Source organism: Triticum aestivum, chromosome 7D, assembly GCF_018294505.1.
Source record: "Triticum aestivum cultivar Chinese Spring chromosome 7D, IWGSC CS RefSeq v2.1, whole genome shotgun sequence".
Taxonomy (NCBI): domain Eukaryota; kingdom Viridiplantae; phylum Streptophyta; class Magnoliopsida; order Poales; family Poaceae; genus Triticum; species Triticum aestivum.
This window is the reverse complement of record NC_057814.1, coordinates 613,694,923-613,712,549: the sequence shown is the minus strand read 5'-3', so window position 1 is coordinate 613,712,549 and position 17,627 is coordinate 613,694,923. Positions and strand designations below refer to the sequence as shown.

Genomic DNA, 17,627 nt, shown 5'->3' with positions numbered 1-17,627 from the left:
AATATATGACGTTTTTTGAAGTGCCAAAGCGTCATGTATTTAGGAACGGAGGAGGTGTCTTTTCTTTTTCAAGGATACACCATGGAAAGGGTGCACCAGTATCATTGAAGAAGAGCCAAGCGGGCCATACAACGCCTTTCGGCATACAACACGCAACACCACAGCTGGAATGACAAAACAACTCGCCTAGTCGAACCTCAAGACACAAAATGGCAAGGAGGTAGTAAGACTCAAAGATCAAGGATCGCGTCACAACCAACACCAAGACAGCATGACCCTGTCTTCACCTCAGGCTGGGTCAACCATAGCGCCTAAGAATCACCGAGTGAACAGCGGAACCAGCCAGACTCAAATAAGACATCTCCAAGAGTGCCGGTGACGGCGTATATTGCGCCCCGAGAGCCCATGCCCATAACAATAACCATCACCGAATGACATATTGCCCCAATACCTCGCCGAAGAACCCATAATAGTAACCATCACCGAATGACATATTGCCCCAATACCTCGCCAAAGAGCCGATGATGCCACCACCTCCAGCAACAGCTCGAGTAGCACATGGTTATTCTCACTTACAAGAAAGACAAAGAAGGTCAAAATTTTGTATTGTCAACGCGACTCTTACTATTGAGATCTCCTTACTATTTTGGTATTTTTTAAAGCCACAAAATGATTTTTCTCAACCATGTCATTTATAGTTTTTGTGGCTACCTTTTAAGAAAAGGACATAACATGATCATGATCTTCTATGGGTAAGTTAATAGTTAAGAATGCAGTAGATATCCCGATTATTCATGGCACTTTTGGTCCAGAAATTATTTTTTACTCGATCAATATTTAACTATTATAATTCTTTATTAAGACAATTGTGTGGATATTATCTGGTCTTATTCATTTACCCATGCAAAAGACCGCAACATGTCTTAATCCATCATCTTCTGATACTGGAACAAGAGGAAACAAGTTGTCAACCAACAAAGCAACACATTACACATGGATTATTTCTTTTATGCTTCTTTGGGCATGTTTGTGATGATGCCCCGGCAGACTAGTATGTTCCCTATGTTGCACTTAGCCTTGTTGTATGGGCGTGGTGGTTGCTTTATTGGGCGGAAGCCTATTTCGAAAATAAGAAACAAAGTAACACATGGATTTCACTTAACTGAAAGAAGATCTGACTACGACATGGAAGACTACCTTGCAGCAAGGTATAAGTTCAAAAATTATCATTAACTTGTCTCTTTGCCATCTACGATGGCCATCAGGGAGATACCATGTTCAGTTTTTTGAAATCTAATTTTATCAACAACATGCTAAAGGACGTAGCTCATGCCTTTTTGTTCTTCTTTTCCATTCGTGTCAACCTTGAAATAGATGGTATCTTCTATGGTATTTTTGTAGCCTTTCTTCTAGCAGAACCCTCAGTAAGCATTAAAAGTGTTTCCCGTAAAAAAATGCATTGAAAGTGCATAAAAATAAATATATTCCTGAAGATCCGTTTGTGAAGTATTCATGTTTTTGTAGCTCTGTCGATTCCGTCTAGATGGACGAACTCGAAGAGGATCGAAACCCTGAAGATCAACTCGATGAAGAAACGCCGCCATCCGCCCAAACGCTGCCCTGCGAGGACTAAATGCCATTACCTAAACTACTAGACAGAAAAGAGGCACCAGGATTCTCCTCGCCGCCACCGGCCGCTGGAGCGACAGGCAGAAGGGGGGGGGGGGGCAAATCCACGGGCTCTCTGGTGGTGCTTGCAGGGGAGTTGTAAACCCTAGCTGCCGCTAGGTAAAAGGAACGCTTCGTGCGTAGCAAGCGCAGGTGGTGGTGCCATTCAATCTAATGATGTTCACGCACTAAAAAAATCTAATGATGTTCACCGCTTACATAGACACAATTTTCTCTCAAAGGGTTATTTTTCCATAAGATGCATTTTCTTACCCACAAAAATGTAAGGACCCAAAACCTTCCCCAAACAATACCGAGTATTTGATGAAAGAGGAGAAAAGGCAAGTCCTCCCAAATTTTCTTGTTGTTGTACTCACGGTTGATGTGGCTGTTTTATCCAAGTAATAACTTTTGCTATGATGATTTTTCCTAAAAAACAATATTGTACTCTACCCCGACGGTATAGAAGCTACTTAGATATGTTTTCTTTATCAAAAGCTGTATCATTTGGCAAAAAAGAATAAAAGAAAGTATGCTTATGTGGCAGAGGAAAAAGGAAAAATGTGTCATTTTAGATTTCAATAGTAAATAATAATAATATTAAGTGTTGTTGTATCCTCCTCATAAGAAGATGTATTTTTCTTATTGAATGGCATTCATGTTTCATCTCAAATTTGACCCCGATCTCACTCTTCACCTTAACGCCTAGTTAAAGCCCGCAGGTCTGCGCCTCCTCGTGACATCATGTCAAATACGAAGGTTTTCTCCCGCAAAATAAAAAAATAAAAAATACGAAGGTTTTCAATTCAACCAACACGGCGATTTCACATTACCTTTGGCACCCCGTCTACACAGTTGGCGTTCAAATTTTTCCTTGCTCACAATCCTTTGTATGCTCCTTATGGTCGGATTGAAGCAGCTGACTGAGTGTGACCAATGTACACCGCCTAGTCTCATAGCTCCGTCAACAATCAAATATACTCACCATGGTTGCTTGGGCGTCAAGCTCCATGACTTGGGTTATCTATTGATAGGGATGCAAGGGCGGGCTAGTGGATAATAGCGTAGCACAAATATAGTGTTATCGTTGGCGCTACGGCGGTGGGTGGTTACTTGGGCGTCAAGCTCCATGCCCAAGTTAAATTGAAATTGAAATTTGATTGCGACGTAAACAAGAGGGAAATTAAGAAAGTCCTCTAAATAAACAACTCAAAGCCTGTGGCAACGGTAAAAACTTTTTTTTTTCGTGAGAAGAAGAAGGAATGGTACTATAGTACTACTACAAACTGGGTATTCCGTGACTTGCACTCCACTCCTCCTCAACGAGGGACCAAACTGAAAATTTCCTCCGGACTCCGGACGATGGCAAGAGGCACGCGCGCGGCACGTGAACCCCACCTCTAAACCCTTCTTCCCCTCTCCCCCAAGTCCAAAGCTCCACCCATCCCCCCCTCCCGCCGCCGCCGCCACCGCCGCGTCGCCCCAAACCCTAGCCCCGCGCCCCCCCACCGACGGAGCCGGCGCGGAGGCCGCCGCCGCCGCCATGGAGGACGTGTGCGAGGGGAAGGACTTCTCCTTCCCGTTGGAGGAGCAGCGCGTCCTCGAGCTGTGGTCCAAGCTCGACGCCTTCCACGAGCAGCTCCGCCGCACGGAGGGCGGGGAGGAGTTCATCTTCTACGACGGGCCGCCCTTCGCGACCGGCCTGCCCCACTACGGCCACATCCTGGCCGGCACCATCAAGGACGTGGTGACCCGGCACCAGTCGATGCGGGGGCGCCACGTGATGCGGCGCTTCGGGTGGGACTGCCACGGCCTCCCCGTCGAGTTCGAGATCGACAAGCTCCTCGGCATCACCAACCGCCAGCAGGTGCTCGACCTCGGCATCGGCAAGTACAACGAGACCTGCCGCGGCATCGTCACCAAGTACGTCGCCGAGTGGGAGGCCGTCGTCACGCGCACCGGCAGGTGGATCGACTTCAAGGCCGACTACAAGACCATGGACATCAACTTCATGGAGAGCGTCTGGTGGGTCTTCGGCCAGCTCTGGGACAAGGACCTCGTCTACAAGGGCTTCAAGGTAGAGCCTCGCTCACTCACTCACTCGCCCCTTGTTAGTTTTCGAATCTGTCCTTCCTTTGCATAGTTCCAAGTCCAGACTCCAGGGTGTGGTATGAACAAGCTTGGGCTCCATGGAAATGGAAATTTCGTAATGTTCAGAACTGTGCAGCCGCATCTAATTGTCTGATTTGCTTTCAATTTGGGGATATCTATGTCTGAAATTGGAACCACACTGCAAACGTCAACTGTTATGATTGACATTGCAATTTCTGTTGTGTCAGTAAGAAGATTAATGCTGTTCGGATGACATAGAACTGTAACTGCATAGCAAATGTTCTATCTCTTGTGCGGTGACTGATGAGTCGGGGGTTGTGTGTGTTTGGGCCTTTGGGGCGGGGTGTCACTAACGGATTAAATTGTGCATTGATGTGAATGTATTTGTTGCGTTGAAGTTGCCTCTTCTGCGAAGCAAGTGTTGTTTCTGTAGAACTTGCCTCTCGCTTCTTTCCAAAAGAGGAAAAATGGAAGGAACAAGTAGTGTTGGTGATTAGATTTTTTTCTCTTTATTTGGTTCTGATTGTAAGGAATCCCTTGAAATTCAAATCGTCCTGAACTCTTGTTCTTGTTCCAGGTGATGCCTTACAGCACAGGTTGCAAAACTGCACTATCAAACTTCGAGGCAGGCCTGGACTATAGGGTGAGTAATTAATTGACTTTGTTCCTGGTTTAGCTCATGTTCTGGTGTCGCAGCTTGTAGTAACCATCTCTTTAATCATGTCATAGACTGTCCCAGACCCAGCAGTGATGGTGTCTTTCCCTGTCATCGGTGATGCGGACAATGCGGCTCTCGTTGCATGGACTACAACACCTTGGACACTCCCAAGCAACCTAGCATTGTGTGTCAATGCCAATCTTGTGTATGCCAAGGTTAGCGCTCCTCTGTTTTTCTGGGTATTTTTTTCTTCATATTTGTAATGCTACCGACTGTTGTCGAGTTTCCTGACTGTTAACAGTAGTCCACACTTGAAAACCTTGTTGTGCAAGGGACAGAGCTGTACCGAAAACAAATTAGGAAATGCAATGAAAAACTGAAGACACCGAGAAATTTTCTAACTCAAACAACCTCAAGCTATTAACCTGGGATGTTCATCTAAACTATGGCATAATAGGCTAACATGAGCTTGTCAATCAGCTGCTTTCATATATTATGTAATGTATGGTAGATAACAAGTATTCACTTTATCTTATTCTTAAATTGCTATGCCTTGTTCTCTGTCTCTGCAATGCTCTTGCATGTGCAATGCATGCTATTATTGTCTTTATATAGTGGATAACTGGATATCGCCGCAACTTCCAAAAACAAAATTAGATATCTCCTTGCCAATTCTTGCTAATGCCTCATGTATCTCAGTATCATTGTTGAGAAGCATATACCTTCCAGCAATGCCAATTGCACATTTTCCTAATGTTCGTACACAAAGGCTATTTAACTCTTCTAGTTTGCTGCAGTTTCAGTCTGTATCTAATTTGCTCCATGTTGTATTTAGACAGTGATATTGATATAATTAATCTCCTTTTGTGATAACTGTATCTAGTTTGCTGCAAATGAAAGGGATATTTGTCATACTGCCTGTCTATTTTGCTCCATGTTACCATGTATGCAGATCACTTTTAAGTCATTGTGCACAAGAGAATTCTGTTTTTGAGGCTCTTCTCTACTTGCGCTATGCTTTTTGTTTCTGTTTTGAGGATGCATACTGTGTTGCCAGGTCAAGGACAGGTCAAATGGAACAGTATACATCGTTGCAGAAAGTAGGCTCGGGCAGTTGCCAGTTAAAGCCAAAGCTTCTGGAAAGAAACAAGCACCTTCTAAGGGAAGCAATGCTGAAGCTGTCCAGGGTGGTTTGGATACTGAATCATATGAATTATTGGCAAAGATTCCTGGCTCAAGCCTAGTAGGCCTAAAGTGAGTTATCTTCTATTTCTGTCTTAGCCATGGGATTTGTTTATCGGTAATATTAGGAAAGTACTTTTACATTATCGCTTTTTATACCTGGAGGTATTTGTAGCTACTTTCTCCGTTCTGAATTATAAGATGTTCAAACTTTTTTCTGAATCGGATGTATATAGACGCGTTTTAGTGTGTTTGTTTACTCGTTTCAGTCTGTAGTAGTCCATATTGAAATATCCAAAACATCTTATAATTCGGAACGGAGATAATACTTAACGATGCTCCTTAGGTAGTCACATGTTGTTAACCACATGTTGTTCTTGTCAGACTTCAGTGCTAATATTTGGCAGAGCTAAACAATCCACACCACTTTATTTTTGGATTTTCAAGTTTAATCTTTAGAAAGTTCTTCATTTTGCTATATGGGTTTGGTTGACTAGTCCACAGATACATTGTGTTCAGCTTCCAGTCTATTAGGAATTTTGCAACTGGCCGACAATTTTTTTCCTTCCTATTGTCACTAATCAAGAATTTCATAGCCTATCTAGAGATTTTCTATGTCTTTACTGTAGTTTTCTCTTGTCGCAGATACACTCCTCTGTTTGATTTTTTCTTGGAGCTTCAAGACACTGCCTTTAGGGTGATTGCCGATAACTATGTGACTGATGATAGTGGAACCGGTGTTGTCCATTGTGCTCCTGCATTTGGTGAAGATGATCATCGCGTTTGCCTTAGTGCTGGGATAATTGAGGTTGGAATAGTTGTCTGATATTATTTAAGTATTGTGTAATTAACATGCTGTGTTGCTAAGGCCTTGGGGGCTGAAAGAAAATAGTAGACCATGTGAACTGCTCCGTCCGTTCGCTATTTATTATGAGACGTTCTAACTTTTTTCTGAATCGGATGTATATAGGCACATCTTAGTGTGTTTGTTCAATCACTTCAGTCCGCATGTAGTCCATATTAAAATATCCAAAACATCTTATAATAGTGAACGGATGGAGTACTTGTTTGGTATGCCGAAATTATTGGGTAGTGTATAATGCAATATTTCTCAGTGTCCATAGTTTGTCTTGAAGAACATTGTTATGTGTTCTCCCAAGCATTTAATAGTGTCATCTGATTCATCTATCTTATTCTTCTATGATGTGCCCCCACTGTTTATTGCATGTCTTCTACCATGTAGTTTTGCAGCCTGTTATGCCTAGTTAACGATCTTTTGAAGGGGTTGCCTTTTAACACTTGTACTATTTGTTTGATCAATGTAGTTTTCTAGATCGCAATGTCATGTGTTGCTTTTTTAACCAAAAGCATTCAAAGTTACATGCATCTTTCACATCTATTCTGTTGTGATCAGGACTTGCTTGAATGTTCTTTGTTTTCTGTCTGATGTTGTCTGCTTCCGTCCAGGCTAGTGGACTTGTTGTCGCTGTTGATGATGATGGTCACTTCATTGAGAAGATATCTCAGTTCAAAGGGCGACATGTCAAAGAGGCTGACAAGGATATCATCAACGCTGTTAAGGTAAGTTGTTTTTCTAGTGTTCAATGGGCATCTTAGCTGTTAATAACACATCTGCATTTAGTTGCTTGCTCAACATTACTGGCAACTACCATACAGATTTTGGAGTTGGGTTCTAATCTAGTTGCACAAGACATTAATAATCACTATAAAGTTTTGGACAGTAGTATTTTACAATCTTATAAGCTTGTGCATTCTTGATGTATTATCATATTTCTCTTTGGGATAACCTTCTAAGAGATCCAAGCAAAAGGAAATCAGGCGTATGGCATGAGCATCTCAATCAGGCGTATAGCATGAGCATCTCAATCTTCTAAGTTGGATAGTTTATATTGGCCCTAGAATTGATAATCTACATGAACAGGATAAAGGAAGACTTGTTAGCAAAGGGAGCATTGAGCACTCTTATCCGTATTGTTGGCGCTCGGGTACTCCTCTTATTTACCGGGCTGTTCCAAGCTGGTAAACATCTTCTATTACTACTGTGCAAATTATTTTGTCCATGTGCTGACTGGTGATAACTTCTGTTGTACGTGAGCTAACACACCACAACAAACGCATGCTATTTGGGGAGGGGCAGCCTTTTATTTTGTCTTAGAATTCAGATTGTTACGGGGGAACTCACCTCAAATGTGTGTATATATGAGCCTATATTTGCTACAAATCATGGGTTGTTTTCTGAAGTTTCTTCTGTGAGATGTGAATAAATTTGATTGTGATCTGACTAAATTTATTTTCCTCTATATGTGAATTCCACAATGCGCACATTCATTGTTCTGCCTGCTTTTAAGTTAGCACCTAAGGCTTTGTCTTTCCTTTCTAAAGTACACCTGATACCTGAATCCATTTTTTACGTTCTTCTTACCACATGGAGCAATCCCTTTATGAAATCTGACTTCATCATTACATGATATGCTTTCTGTTGAATCTTCTGTGTTCACCTTTTGTTAGCTGTGTTCCTCCGCTTTTGCGCCCATTACAGTTTCCCAATTGCGTTACTCATATTTATTGAGTATAGGTTTGATAGAGATTTTCTGTAGGTTTATCAAGGTTGAAAAGATCAGGGATCAGTTACTAGAATGCAACAAGGAGACCTACTGGGTTCCAGATTATGTCAAGGTAGGTGTGTTACCGTTTCTAGCCTGTGACAGTGCTGTCAGGTTACGGAGATGTCGTATGGATGTACCCTTCTTAGCCACTTGATCATGTATACTAACATACATGTGGGATGACCGCTAAATTTGACACTTTCCACCAATTTGCTTAAATATCCATTTGGATATGTACCTGCAGCTCTCTTGGTTGTTCCATCAATGCACGCATTGTCGCTATAACAATTTCTGTTCCCTACCCTCGTGTATTTGATCACAGATGCAAATTTATGACCCTCAGGGTACCCTCTGACCCTCATTAGTTCTACCAAATAAACTAAAATTTTGTAAGTGATGTGACTTTTGAAATTTATTTCATTTGGTTGAACAGAGTTTGATGCCAGTCCTTGTTTCCAGTATTTGCACTAAATATTTGTATACAATTTAGTTGAATGTTATGAAACTGCTTGGAAAGGCCAATTTGGTTGAAAGGTCATGCTATAGTTATGAAAGATGAAAGATGATGTGGTACAGTATGTTTGACCAATAATTCTTTGCTAACAATGAATGTGTGCAGGAAAAGAGATTCCATAACTGGCTAGAAGGTGCTAGGGACTGGGCTGTTAGCAGAAGTAGATTCTGGGGTACTCCACTTCCAGTGTGGATCAGCCAAGACGGTGAAGAAATTGTAGTTATGGATTCCATTGAGAAACTTGAAAGATTATCTGGCGTCAAGGTTAATATCTCTACTGTGCAAGATAGATTTCAATGTTTGCGCTATTTGTGGCTGAATATAATATTCTTTTGATTTCGTTCTGTTTTAATTGAAAAATTGAAACAATAGCGAACTTCCTGGAAGCATTCTTATTTTTGTGTGTGCTCAGGTTAACGATCTTCACCGCCACCATGTTGATGATATTACAATTCCTTCTAGCAGAGGACCAGAGTTTGGGGTTCTCAAGCGCGTTGAGGATGTAAGTTCATTTCGACCCACAATAAGGATGCCTCAGTTATACAGTACATATTCTTTTATATTGACACATAGTACCTTTTTCCTACCTTCTGATCGTATACATTTATGTTGTACTCCTACTTTGTTCTACCTGTTTCAGTAGAAACTTGGTCAAACTCTGTCCTTACTCGTATAATTAAGAAATAGAGGCTTAGGAGGAAGTATCAGGGAGAGAGGGAGGCTGGATTTGTAGGGAAAAGGGAATGAGACAAAGGCGGATCATGGATTGTAGATTCAAGGTCATCTAGATGCTAATTAATATTTCTGTACTATAATATGTTAACTTATGGGTTTGAAAATAAATTATATATGTCAGTCAAGGAATGGGATTACCTTCTTAGACTTGATTAAGTAATATCTTTGGAATGTCTAGGTGAGAACCCTCACACAACACATTTTACAGATTTTTATTTTATTATTGTTGCTAAATATTCTATTGCATTTCTTAAGATTATTTTCTATTGCTGCTTATTCATTCCAAGATTATGAGTTTACTTGTCAACTGTCATATATGTGAATGTTTGGGACTGCATATCAATGATTTCATTTTTACTGGTTCTCATTCAGCAACGGTTGTGATGTCTTCAGGTTTTTGACTGCTGGTTTGAGAGTGGGTCCATGCCATATGCCTACATTCATTATCCATTTGAGAATCGTGAACTATTTGAGAAGAATTTCCCTGGCAACTTTGTGGCTGAGGGCTTGGATCAAACACGTGGATGGTTTGTTACTCCCTTCAGAATCTTTTGATTTACAGTTATTGTTACCATGTTCTTGCTAATGAATAAGATTTTTAAGGGCCTTTAATATTCATTCCAGTCCTTATGTTCACCACTCATGTGATCAATATCTTGTTTGGGCATCAAAACAACATGGAATATTCAGATTAATTTGGCAAAGATAAAATTTGAAGACCAGCCCAAAAAATGCACAGCATAGCCATACCTAGCCCCCCAATCCAACAAAATACGCAGCACCGCAAAAAAAAAGAGCTAAATATTGTGGCTAGTTCTTTACAATACTTGGCTTAAAACCCTGATATTCTGCACAGAAGACAGAGCTGTTATTCCAAAAATATGACTAAGATTAACATGAATTATGTCCATTGGCATCATCTCGGATACCCTTTTTTCCCCCTTTGCTCAATCTCCTTTTGGCATCGTTCTTTTTTGGGGAAAAAGTTCAGTACTTGTGTTATTTCATGTTGCACTTGGTGAAGTTGTAACAATAATCTGGCTTCACTTATCAAATACTGCCGTGCTCTTACAATTGTCACTACCTTTCCTTTTTGAGGTTTTGATGGGCAAAATGAGTACACAGTTCCTTATACTTATAATGGTAGAAACTTCGTTTCCATTGGTCTAAAATGCATATTAATATGTTACTTTAAATATGCACTTATAAGGGTAAGTCTCAAATTAATTGAGTAGTAGTATATTTTTCTTCATGTGCTACTCATTCATGTTATCATCTCACCCTCATTCATGTTTTGACTTCATCCTGCAGGTTTTATACTTTGATGGTGTTATCAACGGCATTATTTGGGAAGCCTGCTTTTAAGAATCTTATATGCAATGGTCTTGTTTTGGCAGAGGATGGGAAGAAAATGAGCAAGAGTAAACAGAATTACCCTTCACCTATGGAAGTCATTGATGAATACGGAGCGGTAAGTGGTGTCTCTTTGAAAGTCAATGGTTGCTTCTCAGTTTTCACTTATATAACTGATGCTTTAGTGTGTACAGTATCACTGTTTTGTCTGAACCTACATGCATTTGGAGCTCTCAAGGCTTGTGATTGTGTAATTTGTCTGAGTTATAATTTCCTTTTTTGCAGGATGCTTTAAGACTGTATTTGGTGAATTCTCCAGTTGTACGTGCGGAGTCTCTACGATTTAAAAGGATTGGTGTTTTTGGTGTTGTAAGTGTCTTTTCAATATGTTAGGCTCCATTATATGAATATTTTCAGGCTACTGGTCTGCATGTAGATTATGTCAATTTATCATATCCTCCAGTTATATGGTTTCTTTATGAAGAGTATATTGTGTCGCTTAACATATTTTGATTTTTTCAGGTGAAAGATGTCTTCCTCCCGTGGTATAATGCTTATAGATTTCTTGTCCAAAACGCGAAGAGGCTTGAAGTTGAGGGTTTGACTGCATTTTCTCCAATTGATCAAGCTTCACTTCGGAAGTCATCCAATGTATTAGATCACTGGATACATTCTGCAACTGAAAGTCTGGTTAGCTTTGTTCATCAGGAGATGGATGCATATCGGCTTTACACGGTAGTTTTTTCTGGATATTTTACTTGGTCATGTTTTCATCTAACCATGCTATGGCCAAATTTGATAGCTAGTTTATCCCTTCAGGTTGTGCCATATTTGGTAAAATACATTGACAATCTTACCAATATATATGTGCGCTTCAACCGCAAACGGTTAAAAGGACGCACTGGAGAAGAAGACTGCAAAATTTCTCTTTCAACTCTTTACCATGTAAGTAAATATCTAGCAATATACAGTTTTGACTGCTTTTTGGTAGACTATTGCAAATTGTTGATGTAGTGGTGGAATTTTTATCCTTCAGTGCCGTATTCATATATTAAAACCTCTTAAGGTGTTCTACTGACTAGTCTGCAGATGGTGTTCTGATGATTTTGTTCCTGCTGATTACTGCACCTTTTGCTGTTTTTCTCTACGGTTCTCTAAGGCATCTTAACCATGAATTCTGTAGGCACTTGTAACAACTTGTGTGGCGATGGCTCCATTTACGCCCTTCTTTACTGAAGTTCTTTACCAAAATCTGCGGAAAGCGTCAAGTAAATCAGAGCAGAGCATTCATTTTTGCAGTTTCCCTTCCACAACCGGGGAGGTAAAATTTTCTCACCAAACAGTCTTCACTCCTTCCAACTCTTTTTACACTGCATGTAGTTTCCTTCTGTATTTTTCACTATATAAGGTGAACACAAGGACCAACGAAGCTATAAAGCTTTATTTGCCCATATCACCCTCTAATGCTCTCTCTCACTGTCCTACAACATGCATAGAGCATAGATGTCTCAACAACTCTCTCGTCATCTCTCTCTCTCATTTGCACACTGCATGTCCCAAGCTCTATTCATTGCATGCACAGCTCATATCATATTTAAAGGGTACTGGAGGGTTCTTATTCTATGTGCTCTACCAAAATATGCCCTATAACTAGACATGGGGAAAGTACTTTGTTTTCTTATATCAGAGTTACTTAAGCTCATTTTCTGTTTGTTTCCCTACATGATCAGAGAGATGAGCGTGTTGAGCGAAGTGTAACTAGGATGATGACCATCATTGATCTTGCGCGCAATATTCGGGAACGGCACAGCAAAGCTCTCAAAACACCACTGAAGTATGTCTTGACTCAATTTGCATGATTTAATTTTCTGCAACTGTTTTTATGTAGGGACATTTAGGTTAGGTTGTTGGCATTGTATTATGCCATCTGCACTTTCCTGCAGATTGCTGCAATGTAATGATAAAAGATAATTTCAAGGATTTTTTTTCCTTGTGTGCATATTTTGGTATTAGCTTTTCGTCTTCTTAACAATATAAGTCTATGTAATCTTTTTGGATGTGGTAGTTGTCATAGCATGTGCAGTTTTAGTTGTGTTTTTGAATCCCTTGTATTTCCAAGCCAAAGAATACCTGTGGTAGTTGTCATAGCATTGGTAATATAGCAACTTGAAGAATAGTGTATGTGTCAGTATCAGATGGTCCAAGTTGCAATTCAGTTAATTATTCAATATGTATTCTAAAAAACATGTTCTGTTTGGCATCGTACTATTGTTGCTTAACCAATTTAAAATCTCAGGGAGATGGTGGTTGTTCACCCTGACAGTGAATTTCTTGAAGACATCACTGGAAAACTGAAAGAGGTTTGTTCATAAAGCCAAAAACTCAGAGATATACCTGTAATCCTTTTTCGTTCTGAAATTATGTAACTGCCTTGAATACTTGCTTAGTTTTCATTACGTGTAGTCTCTCTTTGCTCAGTGTTAGTGTTTAGTGCTGAAACAATATACTTTCTACTGTGTAGTATGTCATGGAGGAGATGAATGTTAAGACTGTGACTCCATGTAATGATCCCATGAAGTATGCTTCTCTGCGGGCAGAACCCAATTTTAGGTATGTATTCCTAAATGCACAAGAATTGTTGCCATTTTTACACATTGCTCAGGACCTTTTGTTTTCTCAGTGTGCTAGGTAAAAGACTAGGAAAGGACATGGGCAAAGTATCAAATGAAGTGAAGAAAATGACCCAGGAGCAAATCTTAGCCTTTGAGCAAAGCGGAGAGATTTTGTTCCTTGGTCATTGCCTTACGCTAGATGATATTAAGGTAATATTACATGCTCCCAGTCTCAGGTCATCATTTTCAAGACGTGATTTATTCCTAGCAGATGAGAATTGAAAAGTTTCAGTACATCTGTGATATTGTGTAGTTAAATTTTCCTCAAACTTGTGTTGGTTGAATTTTGTATTTAGTAAGATGCGAAATAAGATTACTAATTACTTGAATGCCAAGATAATACTCCCTCTGTCCCAAAATTCTCGCCTTAGATTTGTCTAAATACGGATGTATCAAGTCACGTTTTAGTATTAGGTACATCCGTATCTAGACAAATCTAAGACAAGAATTTTGGGACGGAGGGAGTACATGGCGTTTCTTCTTAATTATCATAAGCTCATGAGTCATTACCCTTCATGAAGTTAAACTTTAGTTTTGGCACTGAACTCACTGCATCACTTTTCACCATGTCCGAAATTTACCTGCTTAACTTTGTATCTTTAGGTGGTCCGACAGTTCAAGCGTCCTGTGGATGTATCAGAGAAGGAAATTGATGCCGCGGGAGATGGTACGTCATAAATATGTCACTTCATTCTAATAGTTTTGTTACTATGGATAACATCGATATCTTGTTTTTATAGGTGATGTGTTGGTCATTTTGGATCTCAGAGCTGATCAATCATTGATTGAAGCTGGAGTGGCTCGAGAGGTAGTCTTTTTTCTCCTTTGTATAGGATTGGTGTTCTTGGGTTTGTGTTTCACACAGATTGTGTCGGTCTTTGGTCTATTGCAATTTACAATAGATGTTTGCTGTCTGCTGTCGCATAGGTTCATTTTCTAGATGCCTGAAAATTCACTAATTTTGTCTGACACACATCAAGCTGGAAATTCACTAGCAGTCAACAGTCTGGTCTCCTAATTCATGAGCAACCCTTTTCAGGTTGTAAACAGAATCCAGAAATTACGGAAGACTGCTCAGCTTGAACCCACAGACTTAATTGATGTGTACTACGAGTCTGTAGACAACAGCAATACACTTGAAGAAATTTTGCAGTCACAGGTCTGTCAAATTGTTTCAAATAAAGTTTCTTGTTTCAGAGCCTGGAACATTTTTTTCACGAAAGCTATTATTATTGTGTGCAGGATCAGTATATTAGGGACGTGCTTGGTAATTCGCTAGTTCCAAAGGCAGCGGCAACATCAGATATGGTGAGCTTGGTTTTTCAACCTTTAAAACCTATATCAGTCATCATCAAATCAATTTAAATTGCACATCCAAGTCAATCACTTTAAATCTTTAATACGTTTACTCAATACTTTTTTCTTTACCAGACTCTGGTAATTGGCCTAATTAAATATTAAGTTTCACATCATAATAAACACCAAACTTAACCAGAGGTTGGATTGTTTGCCAACTTTGAGAGCATAAGCAGCTGGGCAGTGTTTGTGCTGTTACGTTTTGATCCTATCCTGGAGTCTCGGTTTACATTGTCATTTTTTATCATTTATTTTGTAACTTTCCAATACATGTACAAACTGGCTTGCTGAAAATAGTAAGCACCTTGGTGCTGGAGTAATTTATAATGGCTGTAACGCTTTCCATTGCAATGTCATTGTGGGGTTTGCAGGTCGTTATCTGCGAGGAGTCTCATACTGTACATGACATGTCATTTGTCATCTACATTGCAAGATGCATGCCTGTGCTCGCAGCTGATCTCCTTTCCTATGCCTCAGGTAAATAAATACCCCTGTTTCTTTTCAAGGGTGCAGTTTTAAAGGGAGTACTTGGTATTTTTTGGTGTTTCATACCATGGCATTGTCCGAGAAGTCATGCGAGTGATGTGTATGTCTGACTTTGAATGGAACAGGCAACAGTGACCACGTTGAGGCGTTAAGAGTGTATTTGCTGTCAAGGTCCATTTCCAGATTGAAGAACGAATTCCAGACTGGAAATGGCAAGGTAGGGAATCTACAGCGCTGAAACGACGTTGATGATGTGTATCATTTGACTCTTATTATATGTTTTGACTTTGTTCTTGCAGATTACGGTCAGGTGCATCGAAGGCTATCCCCCAATTGATCTGCAGCTAGGGAAGCATGTTTTCCTTAGCGCTGGCGATTTTTACCAGGCTAACCGCTCTTGATTCTTGTCTCCGAGCATCCCAGTTTTGAGTAGTTTTGTCATTTTCAACCGCAATTCATTCTAATCAGGCTGATTCTGTTTGTGCCTCACAAAAGCAATGTATTTACTTAAATGTGCTGCCAAGGATCGAAGGGAAAGGGAATTGTCAATTGTGTATTCAGAGACTCATGTGTATGAAGTATTACAGTGTGCTCGTGTTAGTGTACACATTGCAAATAGCAGCTTGCCACAAGTATTGCGCTTTGTTTGTACTTAAATTCAGTGGGCTGATGTCGAGTTCTAAAGTCAAATTTCTTGAACTTTGACCAAGTTTATAGAGGAAAATTATCATTGCAGATAATAACAATTTTATTTATATTTTATATTTAGTTTTGTAGATTATAATATATTTTGCTACAAACTTGTGCAGGCATGAAAACATTTGATTTCTAAACAAACTAGTACACCTTGTATTTTAAAAAAGAGGGATTAGATAGTAAGGCCAAATTCATCAACAAGAGATGGCAGACAATATAGTAAAGTAATTTGGTGCCTGGCTTTACATTCTTTGCGGACTAATGATATCAGGAAGAGTGAGAAGAGGAGCCTCCGATTGGGATTGTCAAAATTTGATTGTCAGATGCTGTTGGTTATCTCTTCTTTTTTTAGAAAAGGCGATGCATGCGGCCACTTTATTAATTATTCTCACAAGACTTTACAAAGTCATACAACAGCAAGACTAAAGCCACCGTTTAAGCAACAATTGTCGCTACACCTATTCAATTGACGAAGGGGCGCTGATAGCCTAGGCCTAATACCAAACAGACCTTGCAGTCAGACCTAACATCTAAGGCCTGAGGTCCCAAGCAAGACGCCGACCGGGTATGGGCACCCGCCAGTCCGGCGTGCTCCTTACCCAGGACGCCTGCCGGGTATCGGCCTTGCCCGGTCTAGTTGCCGCCGACGCCACCACCACACCAGACAACGTCGACCTCTTGCGCGAGTCCATCATCGCACATCAGACTTAATCTCCAGGGCGTCATGCCATCGAGATCTGTCACCATCCATGTGTATGATGAAGCACCGCTCCACCAAAGACGTCGTCCACTGGTCCCTCGAGCCCGCGTACACCTCCAAGAAAGACGCCCCCAAGGGGGAAACGACACAATCGCGCCGCCGTCTTCTGATCTATCGATCTAGGGTTTCCCCCGAAGGTAGCAGATAGTAGTCTAGAACTTCTCCACTGCGATGCCTTCAAGAAGGGAACGACGTTGTAGAACGCCGCCATCGCCGGCTTTGGCATATAGCCAAGAGCAGGTTTTCACCCAGATCTGTTCGAAGAACTCCATCCAGCTTCTTGTGCACGGACCGCCGCCTTCTCTGTCGGAGACTAGATCAAACGGATCCAGCCGCCGCCTTCTCTGTTGGTTGTCTCTGACTGCTTGAATGCTTCTTTGATATCAAAAAGGAGAAGGGAGAAATAGGAGCCTATCACTGGCAGTCTCGCTTTATTCATTGTGAATTCATGTTTGAGACTAGGAGGAAAATTTTTTATTCTCACAACCTTGCTAGGTTTTGTTTTGCTCTTAATTTGGGGCGCCACTTGTGGCTGGGATCTCCTCCTGCACAAGCAAACATTCATGTGATGGTTTCTATTGACCAATAGGTGGTCCTAAAAAAGGAAAAAAAATAAAGCTACCTTCTACTCCTTTCGTTCGGAATTACTTGTCACAAAAATGGATGTATCTACAACTAAAATACATCTAGATACATTCATTTCTTGGACGAGTAATTCCGAATGGAGGGAGTATTTTCTTTTCTCGCAAAAAAATCCTCACCGAGATATCCCCAAATTCGTAGAGGCGCACTTGTACGTCTAAGGAGC

General features: G+C 40.6%; 1 protein-coding gene across 1 annotated transcript; it reads left to right on the top strand.

The window, feature by feature from the left end:
• Nucleotides 1-3,092: 3,092 nt before the first annotated feature.
• On the top strand, nucleotides 3,093-15,995 carry LOC123169893 (isoleucine--tRNA ligase, cytoplasmic). Its single transcript, XM_044587751.1, has 27 exons — nucleotides 3,093-3,745; nucleotides 4,358-4,423; nucleotides 4,510-4,653; nucleotides 5,496-5,692; nucleotides 6,266-6,428; nucleotides 7,088-7,201; nucleotides 7,563-7,660; nucleotides 8,239-8,317; nucleotides 8,867-9,025; nucleotides 9,174-9,263; nucleotides 9,890-10,023; nucleotides 10,808-10,967; nucleotides 11,135-11,218; nucleotides 11,372-11,584; nucleotides 11,669-11,794; nucleotides 12,033-12,170; nucleotides 12,580-12,683; nucleotides 13,146-13,209; nucleotides 13,371-13,459; nucleotides 13,530-13,671; nucleotides 14,125-14,188; nucleotides 14,262-14,329; nucleotides 14,561-14,680; nucleotides 14,764-14,829; nucleotides 15,249-15,354; nucleotides 15,489-15,580; nucleotides 15,663-15,995. The coding sequence occupies exons 1-27, from the start codon at nucleotides 3,212-3,214 to the stop codon at nucleotides 15,762-15,764; spliced, it is 3,516 nt and encodes a 1,171-aa protein (XP_044443686.1). The 5' UTR covers nucleotides 3,093-3,211; the 3' UTR covers nucleotides 15,765-15,995.
• The last annotated feature ends 1,632 nt before the right edge of the window (nucleotides 15,996-17,627 follow it).

Coding starts and splice junctions, on each gene's coding strand:
- LOC123169893 (XM_044587751.1), top strand. CDS start 3,212: ATGGAGGACGTGTGCGAGGGGAAGGACTTCTCCTTCCCGTTGGAGGAG. Junction 6,429..7,087: donor TTAGTGCTGGGATAATTGAG/GTTGGAATAGTT, acceptor GCTTCCGTCCAG/GCTAGTGGACTTGTTGTCGC. Junction 7,661..8,238: donor TACCGGGCTGTTCCAAGCTG/GTAAACATCTTC, acceptor GATTTTCTGTAG/GTTTATCAAGGTTGAAAAGA.